This window comes from Gymnodraco acuticeps, unplaced genomic scaffold (genome assembly GCF_902827175.1).
Source record: "Gymnodraco acuticeps unplaced genomic scaffold, fGymAcu1.1, whole genome shotgun sequence".
In the NCBI taxonomy this organism is placed as follows: Eukaryota; Metazoa; Chordata; class Actinopteri; order Perciformes; family Bathydraconidae; genus Gymnodraco; species Gymnodraco acuticeps.
Window position 1 is genome coordinate 862,228 of NW_022990198.1, and position 11,283 is coordinate 873,510.

The 11,283-nt window shown below is 39.7% G+C and overlaps 1 protein-coding gene across 1 annotated transcript in view; it reads right to left on the minus strand.

Annotated features, from left to right (window-relative positions):
- The window catches only part of LOC117547419 (protoheme IX farnesyltransferase, mitochondrial), a 45,977-nt gene extending 41,245 nt beyond the window's left edge, over positions 1-4,732 (minus strand). Inside the window, exons 1-2 of the mRNA XM_034218175.1 lie at positions 4,606-4,732; positions 143-203 (exon numbers count right to left, since the gene is read on the minus strand). Of these exons, the coding sequence (XP_034074066.1) occupies positions 143-203; positions 4,606-4,725 (181 nt within the window). The 5' untranslated portion in view covers positions 4,726-4,732. The remainder of the gene's footprint in view (positions 1-142; positions 204-4,605) is intronic.
- Between the last annotated feature and the right edge of the window lie 6,551 nt (positions 4,733-11,283).

The following is an 11,283-nucleotide window of genomic DNA, read 5'->3' on the forward strand; positions in this document are numbered from 1 at the left end:
ATATGACGTCATATCGGAAATGTAGGCTGGCTTTACACCCACGGCCCTATCAGAAACTGCTATCAGAAACAATGCCCGACTGTTTTGGACGTAAAATTGTCGGTGCATGTTTACATTAGCATCGCTAACACTCAAAGCTAACCTGTACTGGAGAGAGCATGGCCGTGTCTCAATTCAGGGGTTGCATCCTTCGAAGGGTGCATGGAGAGGCGAAGTCACGCCCATCTACTTCCGGACCATGGGACCCCGGAAGCGAAAAATTTACATTGAATTCAATGGAGAGAGAACACGTATCTTTTGATCCCGTTTGAATTGTGCCACGAACTACACATATGATGTTTGTCAATCTTAAACAATCATTTCCATGTCAAAAAAGTCACATTTTGTCGTAAAACTGCTGAAATATAATACTATGAAAAATACGCTACTACAAAGACTACAAATCCCAAATCCCAAATCCCATTCTGGGTCGCGTAAGTGATGTCACAGGCATGCTCGGTGATTTATAATAAGACTCGTAATTAAAGCGAAGAAGAAGAAGATCTCATAACTGATTTATTCCCTCCAATAAATGATAGATCGCTAAAAATAAATTCACTTTTACAAGATGCCTGTGTGCTTTGTACCAGGTTGTAGTCATAAAAGTGATCATACCACTTGCTCCTTCTATCGATTCCCGTCTGATGAAAGGACCAGGAGTCGCTGGATCAGACATATCAGGTAATATCATAGGTAATATACATGTTGTGCATGGAACATAGTCAAGTTAGCTACCTAGCTAGTAGCGACGAGTAGCGAGCACGTTAGTTAGCATTACATTACTTAGCCTTGTCATTTTTAGTAGCCTTACCATGAAGTTATTATTGTATTACATGAAGTAAACCAAAATGTTAAACAGTAACCAAACATGATGGTAAGTATTTCGTGAAACTTTTGAAGAGTAGCCTACTGCGCCCTCCACCGGGTGCTAAGGAAGCAGTTCAGGGAGAGTCGAAGGCAGGCATGGAGCTTTGCATGACATTCTTCTGGACGTGTTTCATTGTGATGACAATCTGTTTGTTGGAAAGACAGTCGTTGTGTGCTTATTGAGAGAAAATTGTTAGAAGAGATCATTATTCAAAGTGTTGTTACTTTAAAGTGTTGTTTCTGACCTTTTTCTCTTTTATTTTCTTTACCTCACCTGTAACTGCTGAGACGTTGAGGAACATGCACACTGACCTGCTCTGGCAACCTGATTTCCACTGTACGTAATAGTATTTGGTTATGGTATATTATTTATATACATCAAAGGCACAATGCACCCCCCAGAGACACACATGTATTGAGTGTGATATTTTGCATAGGTCATGTGAAATCATCTTTACATACTAGAAAACTGTAGGAGTGGCAACTTGTTTTGAAATTGAATTTTTAATATCCGATAATAAAGTTAATCTGTTTTCTTTATTCTTCTCTCTTCCCAGCTCCATCACCATTCTCTGTTCCTGCAGGTCCTGCTTGCTAATCAATGCTCATATTTTTTTACACAATTACAAATAAAGTCATTGTATTGTATGACATGAAGTTGTGCTTCATTCGGAGTCAATAATAAATTCATTCTGCCTTCAACTGCGCAATGATTGTGGACTGCATCGACATCCATGTAGCTGCCCCCCAGTAAGATGAACCAAGCAAAGAGGGTCCCCATCATGCCCAAGGACATCCAGCTGGCCCGCCGCATCCGCGGAGAGAGGGCTTAGACTGACCTGAGACCAGCACACCCAAACACAACAGCTCTTTTAAGAGCCACCTACATTTTCAAAGAGTTGCAATCCTACGTTATTATAATGATTAAACTGGTTCATGTATCACTTAGTTTACTGAACCGTGATGAATGAAAGAAATTAGTGAGGTAGTGGTTTACTGAAGTTACAAAGACATTAATATATGAGTAACAGGTCAGTGTAAACACAAGCTTCTGTCAATTATGGATCATTCAAACTATTTATATAAAAATATGTAATAAAGTTCTAAAACAAGTATTCGGTATATTCCTTGATAGCTTTTGGAGAAGGTTGTTTTTAAGTTTACTAAAATCTATCGTTTCAACTGTTTCACTTTATAAAAAGGGAACAGGTGAGTAGAGCATCATTGAGTTTCTTATTCTGTCAGTAAATTATCCAAATGAATGTTTTTCATTATTTTAGTCAACCCTAAACAAATTGATTGTACCTTTTAATGATGACCTTACATGGTCGGCAAAGTTAAATTAACTTCATAAAATCAAATCTGTTCTGAGAAAAAACTAATAAATGTTTAAAGATAGGAACTTGCCATCCCACTGAAAAACAGTCCGTAGAGATTTAAAGGCGTAGTTGTAGTTCAGTCCAACGTTTCATTTGGATTCATTTGACAACAGTCAACTATTTTCATAAAGAATATATATATTTTTCAAAGTCAACTTTATTGTCAATCTTACTAAGTTTGAGAGATCAAAAAGACGTTTAAATAAAATTATACAATTTACAGATATGTATACAAATATATATATCCTATATACACCATCATGTATAATGATGGTGTATGATGTAGAAGGAAGTGTGGTAGATAACAAGTAAATATAGAGTTACATACAGATCCATGTTACAGCAAAAGATGGAATAACTAAGAAGCACACAGTATAATAATAATTACATGCAACAATTAAATAACTGCTCAGCATCTCCACCACAATCCCAATCTGCTGTGTCCTGTTTTCCTCCCCTCTGCATAACACCCCATCACACATACGAAACACAACGCAGAGTCCGAGGGTGTTAAGAGTATGTTTATTGAAATGTCCTCCTCTCTACTGGCCAACAATATGGCCAACAATATGCTGGGTGTAGAATTGTTCCAGGAGGAGGAGATTTCCATGCCATGCAGGGTCTTTGGGGATGGGGATGATGATCGCCTCCTTCGTGGTCCACACAACAAAGTAGCAGAGACTCCGGTCTGTGATGTGCAGCTGCCCTTGGACCTGGTGCCAGTATGGGTGATTCTCCTTGAGAATATATGACCCACCCTCCTCACGGAGACAGAAGGATGGTAACTGGACTGCCTCCGCGATGGTCATGTTCCTCTGGCTGTGTGGACACTTCACCTCCAGCAGGGCAGATGGCTGCACAAGTCCATCGGGTGATGCTCCCAGAACACCCGACTCACTCACAAAGAGACCAGACTCGATTCGAACACTGTCACTTGATAGGCCTCCACAAAAGCCTTCACCCCTTCGGCCTCGTTTACAACCCCCCAGTTGACAGTTGGCGATGTCTCTGGCCAGTGGGTTGTATGTCTCCTCTCGCTGTTGGTAAAGTTGAGACACCGGCTGGACTACTTTGGAAGTGCCAGGCTTCCTCCACTGGCACTCAACATCTGTGGAGCTGATCTGCCACATGGCAAATATTGCCAATGCTGCAGCGTGGCTGCATTTGTACATCTCCTGTGCACAATCACAGACAGCGCTCTGCATCGCGCCATCGTCTCCCATGCAGATCTGTAAAAATAAAGTAAGTACCATTTGTTAGCATGCTATAATAGATTGAATGAGCAATAATACAAGGATGGTCCGGATCTGGGGGTGGGAGGGTTTATTTTTCCATAGTTTTGTCCTCTTGTCTGTTGTTATTGTTTGTTTTTTCTGTATTTTTTGTCATTTGTGTTGTATTGGTTGTGATTGTACATTGTATTTTTCTAAATGTGTATGAATACATTTTTTTTAAAACATTTGATCAACAATAAAAAAGGATTTGGTCAGGATCTAGACTCAGTGTGTAGTTAATTAATGAATCAATGCTCTCTACATTAGGAAAACACATACCGGTGTACCAGAGGGAGTCACACACAGCTGTGCCTAGATAACCAAAATCCTTGAATCGACACACAGCAAATAAACTCAAATGACACAACGACAAAAAGGAGATCACACATACAGTATTGTCGATATAAAACTGGCCGCTTCAATCTGAAGAGCAACTAAAACAAAACACGGGAGTGTACCTTGTTCTTGTGAACACTAATGTTATCCACAGCATACACAGAGACCACGAAGTTCTTAAGGAGAAAACTAGTTGTTAAAACAAAACACGTTACTGTACCTTGTTAGCTAATGTTGTCATTGCACTCATATTACTCACCGAAACCTTGTAAAGCCGGTCCCGCATGCTGGCTCTTACAGAACCGACTAACTCCCCTTTCATATAGGTACAGCTCTCAACGTGCCCAGACTTGTAGTGATTTTCACCTCGTAAAATACTTTTATTCTCATTCTGAAAGAATGTGGTGAAATGTGCTAACGTGACGGCCATCTTTATGTTGGTGACGCGTATTGTGCGAGACGAGAGACCTGTAGTTCACTGAGCGGTTTCACACGAAAAAATGTGTAACTTCACAGTTTTACGACACATTTTTATTTTTTTGACTTGCAAAATGTTCTTTTAAATTGACAAACATCATATGTGTCATTCGTGGCACAATTCAAACGGGATCAAAAGATAACCTTTCTCTCTCCATTGACTTCAATGTATAATTTTCCGCTTCCGGGGTCCCATGGAGGCTTTCGGAAGGGGAGGGACTTCGCCTCTCTATTCGTAGACGGGTTACGTCACTTCCGCCGAAAGAAGGCTGTCCCAATTTAAAAAAAAGACGAGACTCCTCCGAATGCGGCCCACGAATGCAGCCTACTTTTCCCCAATTTGAAGGATACATCTGATGTACACTCCGCGGCCTACCATATCCCAGGGTGCAATGCGCGCAGGGACGAGGGCGGTTTTTTCAAATGAAATGGCTTCCGGTCTCCCCAGCAGAGTGGATTTAAAAGCAGCAGCATGCGGAGGAATCACTAATAAATGTGAGTATTGGGTTTTAACTTACTTTAAATTAACTAACGTCAAACCCAAGGGGCATTAAAACGTACATTTTTGTTAAATAATGCGGATAAATATGTGACGCTAACTAGCTAGTAACAGTACTGCACTGTTGTTTACACTTATTTTTAATTCAGTTCAGAAGTTTACTAAAGTCATACAGAGATCTTGGCTCTGTTATAGATAAGTTATACTTTATGTTACATAAATAGACCAAAGTGAACACATTTAGACCGGTATAGCCTACAGTACGATGGGATTTATAAAACGCTACCCTGACGTGTAGCTGCTGTTCGCTTTATTTATTTCTCTGACATGTTCCAATTTTGTACTGTTTATTGAACTTTGGGACAAAATTACAACCTTTTTATTCAGCTCATGCTGCTTTGAGGTACGGCAAAAAAAAAGCCTAATTTCAATATTTCCACCAGATTTGATCATCTTTTATTTAGGTTAAAGTGTATTTAATTTATCCTAATCCCATAATAATAAGACAATCACAAATAGACAGCAGCCTTTTGCTTGATGTTAGTTTGTGCTATCAAAGGGATGCAAGCTGTGACTGTCATTTCTTCTCTTTAGTTTTTTTAAAACCAGAACAGTAAATCATTTTTAAATGATCCTTTAGGGATTGTTTGTCTGAAATGCTTAGTTACATTTTGCAATAATACTTTTGCAACCCGGTGTTTAATATGATTAATTCACTTTTTTGTTTTTCTCTGTAATTAGGACAATTCTGGAGAAATGGATCTGCTGGAGAAGGACTCCTAACCCCAGCGGATCATCAGGACAGAGCTGCCATCCACCTGGACCCCTGTGGTGCTGGAGAAGGACTCCTAACCCCAGCGGCTCATCAGGACAGAGCTCCATCCACCTGGACCCCTGTGGTGCTGGAGAAGGACTCCTAACCCCAGCGGATCATCAGGACAGAGCTGCTATCCACCTGGACCCCTGTGGTGCTGGAGAAGGACTCCTAACCCCAGCGGCTCATCAGGACAGAGCTCCATCCACCTGGACCCCTGTGGTGCTGGAGAAGGACTCCTAACCCCAGCGGATCATCAGGACAGAGCTGCTATCCACCTGGACCTCTGTGGTGCTGGAGAAGGACTCCTAACCCCAGCGGCTCATCAGGACAGAGCTCCCTCCACCTGGACCCCCCGTGGTGCTGAAGAAAGCAAAACGGCGATCAGAAACATCCTCCACCCAGACCTCTGCTTACTGCCATCCTACAGTCTTGTGTCTTACTTTCAGAATTAGATTTTGTATGTGTCCTTTCTTTTAATAGATATCTAACGATTATAGCTTGAGTCTGTCTGATTCCCCAAACAGCTGCTTCTATATACTTGCTGCACATATAATACAAATAAACAACTTGATAAACACACTTTTGCTGATATTTGTGTTACTGCTGGTGATGTTAAAGTACATGAGTGATATCCTCTGTCTCAATGATGAAAGTTATAATAATAGAAGACATGAAGCTGCAGAGAGAGGATGGATATATTCTTACCTCTACTTTGTGATAAGATGAAAATACAATATTAAATTGTAATTGTTAAACACATTGTTTATTTCACTTACTGAGGTTTTAACCATTATTTACAACATGTGTACATAATCAGTGGAATAATAGGATATCTCTCGGTCATTAAACTGTCTTCAGTTGAATTTTATTAATACAAGAAATAGCTCATAGAAAATGTTTAATAGTGTATTTCAGCAGAGCGGGGGGGCACGGTGCTGCTGGACCTGGAGGTGCTGACCTGGGGTCAGTGGGACATCATCTGGGCAGGTTTAGGGGAAGAAGGAGAATATAAACTGTTATAATCACAGCTATTAAGATTAGAACACTGATATTGTTAAGAATCAATCTATACAACATGCTTTTGTTCATTTAAAAAACATTGTTTTATTAGTACAGAAAAATTAAGACTTATTTTAAATATGAAATAATATTATTAAATTACATCAGCTATATATAATTTACTTGTTAACTTACTAATGTAACATTACTGGGGGCTAAAGGAACAGCTTCATCTTATTTACCTGGCCATGGTCCTCTTTAATTCATCGCCGACGGTGATCTCCAAAAAATGTAAAAGTAAAGATTCTGGATCCTTTTCAGCTGAGTTAGCTTGTAAGCTAATTTGCTAGCAGGCTGCTGGAGCAGCGCAAACGAACAGCGCGTATCACGTGACGTAAATACGAAGCGCTCGGTAGGCTAGACCGTATGGGCATAAATATGTCTCATAATTATTTGTGTGAACATAAAAATAATTTGTGTGTAAATATGTGATTTGTAAATGTAAAACACCATCCACAAATGTGTTTAAAAGATTTACAAACTCACAAATAAATGTGCAAGTCTAAAACGGATCTGCAAATACGCTAAATATTTTCACAAATAAAAAAAAGATCTGTGAATATCTCTTTAACATTTACAACTTTCGATCAGGCATTTGTGAATCCATTTTGTATTTGTCGACCAAAAATGCGCTTGCGGATCTCAAATCTCTGCTCGCGGATCTCACATTTCTGCTTGTGGACCGTCTTTTTACACACACGGAATTTTGAGACATATTTTCCGCCAGTCTCGGCTAAAATCTACTCGTGTCACTTATTTTCGGAAACCATGTGATGGCCTGCTGATGACGACATTTCCGCATGATTTCAAAGTAAGAGCATGATGGTTTGTTTAATGCTCTGTTTTTGTATTATAATGAACAGCGGAACGTTAGATGCATTCTTTATCACCATCATCATCATGTTTTAGTGATACAGTTAGTTTGTGTTAGTTTATTGGTTCAATACAGCATATATCGAGCACTTTCATTGATGTTGAACTACAGGCTATACGCCACTTTCGGATCCCAGGGGGAGCAGCTGGCAGGGGGGTGCTAGTGGAGTACTTCATGACCACAGAGCGTGAACGTTGTGATCAGCTGTTTTAGCGCAGTTCTCCAGTGAAGAGGGGAGGGGGGGGGGAAGAGTGTCTCCCTCCGCAGCCGGTTGGCGTAGTTTTGGCACAATTCCGTTGTACGGACCGACGTTAACAGCAGCCCTGTCTGTGCACACGGAGACCGACTCTGTCTTCTGGTGATCTAACCGTCTTCTGGAAAAGCTTCACAAGTAGCCTACGTCGGTACGCAAATGGGCTTTGTGACACAAGTGACGGTACGCATTTCAGATTGTTGCCGGGCATTCGTACCTGCGTACCAGTTATGTGCACCCCTGCATATACAGTAGAAAAGACACGATGAATATTATAACATGTAATGTAGCGTTACTCTGAAGGCTAATCTAAATACGGTGCTTTTCTACAGATTACTGTATTACTGCACTAGTAAGGTAAAATTAGGCCGATTAATAAAATATGAAGTGCTTTGTAACTTTGACCCGCTTGACTGAATACACAACACACAATGAAGAAAGAGTTTTATCTGGGCTGCCAGCTGCTCCCCCGTGACCCGAAAGTGGCGTAGGCTATATATAGCCTGTACTTCAACATCAACGAAAGTGCTCGATATATGCTATATTGAACCAATAAACTAACACAAACTAACTGTATCACTATAACATGATGATGATGATAATTGATGATGTCATGTCACTATAACATGATGATGATGATGATAAGAATGCATCTAACGTTCCGCTGTTCATTATAATAAAAAAACAGCGCATTAAACAAACCATCATGCTCTTACTTTGAAATCATGCGGAAATGTCCTCATCAGCAGGCCATCACGTGGTTTCCGAAAAATAACCGAGTGACACGAGTAGATTTTAGCCGGAGACCAGCGGAAAATATGTCTCAAAATTCCGTGTATGTAAAAAGACGATCCACAAGCAGAAATGTGAGATCCACGAGCAGAGATTTGAGATCCGCAAGCGCATTTTTGGTCAAAATGGATTCACAAATGCTTAATCGAAAGTTGTAAATGTTAAAGAAATATTCACAGATCTTTTTTTTATTTGTGAAAATATTTAGCGTATTTGCAGATCCATTTTACACTTGCACATTTATTTGTGAGTTTGCAAATCTTTTAAATGCATTTGTGGATGGTGTTTTGCATTTACAAATCACATATTTACACACAAATTATTGTTATGTTCACACAAATAATTATGAGACATATCTATGCCCATAAAACCGTCTCATTTTGTAGGCCGCTCGGTCCAGCCTACCCGGTCTACGTGGGCTGGGTCCTCCGTGGACCGCATAGGCTGCGCACTCCGAAGGGTGCAGCCCCTGAATTGAGACACGGCCCATGTGTGTGAAGAAGCAGGAAATAAAAAGGAACTCACCTTGTGGTATAACCGGCAAGAGAGAAAGCCTTTGAGCTCCATACTGTTTCAGAAATAATCCTTGATAATCCATGATATGGCGTTTCATCACCGCAGTATCTGCCTGTAGCATCTCCCGCATGAGCTCAGCCCCCTCCTTGTTTTTTTTATACATTTCTTTTTTTAAAGCTTTCTACCCCAAATCAGCACTTTTGAAACAGGAAGTGAAATAGAGGGATATGAGGCATGGCTAGAATGGGTGATCTGTTTGGTATTTTGAGCAAAAAACTTCATAGACATGTTTTTTATATATTTTTATATATCTGAGACCTATGCTATTGCCTAAAAATAGCATGATAGGTGCACTTTAAATAAAAATATATAACTAAAGTAATATGTATAGGCTACTTCCTTTTTTATATTTTCATGCAACTTGTTTGTTTACGTCGATGCCGGTTCGAACTTGTCAAATGTGAAGATCTGCTAAATATCCCATTTGATAATTTAAATTAGCAATATAAAACATAACTGAAAAAATCCGTAGCAGTATGATACTAAATAGTTCAAAAATAAACTCAACCACAACCTATTAGACAAGTAAACATTTTACATTATGCATAAGTGATTATAATACAATTATATAATATGTAATAGTATAGCGGTCACAGGGAACATCTTACTACCTTTACATTGAATGCTTTAAGTCATTTTCAATGCAGGACTTTTGACTTGTAACAGTATTTTAACAGTGTGCAATTGATACTTTTGCTGTTTTATATTGTTCTATACTTACTGCTTGTAGCACTTCGGGATTTGTCTTCAAATATGAAGTGCGTTACAAATAAAACCCATTATTACTTTTACTTCAGTAAATTAAACTGATTTACTGTAAGTCAACATGACCCTAACAGTATGAAAAGACAATTGTGTCCGTATCGTATTGTAATGATGCCTTGAACTACTTAAGTTTCAAGACGAAGCCAATGTATTCCCAGCAAGGCTTTAAATGAACATCAATCAGTTCAGCTGAATCAAAGTAATGTGAAAAAGATCCCTGTTTAGTTATAAGAAACACCGCTTAAAGTTATTAATTTGTTTCAGAAGTCATGTTACCAGAAAACCCCTTTCACGATCCAGTAAATCTGAGTTGAAGACAGGATTAATTTAACTCAAAACTACCGTCTAATTCAATGTCTGGCCTTTTGCCTCCTGCCCTTGTACGTCCTCTGACCAGCCCCGCTGCTCGGCCTGTTATTTATGTGTATGATCATCTTGTTGGCCCTGGCTGCCATGGCCAACAAGATGGAAACCTTCTGATTAATATCCTCTTCACGGCTTTCACTTTGCTGCCTGGCTTTATTCAAACAAAGATAATGAAACAGTATGATTGTCAGTGTTTCATTTCCTCAAACAATAACATGTACAGATGCAGGAGGACCATTATTATGCTGCTCTGTTTGTAGAGGTCATATTCTATATACGGGAAAAACAGAGCAACATACACAGGGAATTTAGCAATTGTCATGCCATGTGGTTCATTGTGTGGTATTTAAAACACACAGAATCAAACAACATGTATTTTTTAGTTTTATGGCTATAGTGTACATATCCACTGCAGTAGCATCCAATTCTCCTGATTCATCTTGTTCATTCCCTTCTACTGCCAGCCCTGCTAAGATTACATGGTATAATCTCAATGCAACATCAAGATGCAGGGGATAGTGAATGCCAACAATACAGACGAGGCCATCCCAGATCCAGCACAAGAGCACCTTTATTACAGGAGATAACCATTGTGTGCAAGATTTCATTCCGCCCTGACCCGGTCAACCGCTTTAGCTATATGGTTCTGATGTGAGTGCTGAAAAAGAAAGTGTATTGCTTGGTGTTACACTATATTATTTATTTCCCCGGTAGTGTTTCAGTGTTCCGTGTTGTTCTTCAATTTACTTCTCCAAGGCTGCAGAAATACAGTCTCTGAGTGTAGGATCAAAGCTGCCAAGTTTATGGCTGTGCAGGGCACTGCGTCAAACCATCATCTTTTGTATAGCAATCTGTAAGCTACCACTACAGATGACTGACATCCTTAACAGAATGTCAGGGCCTCACAATA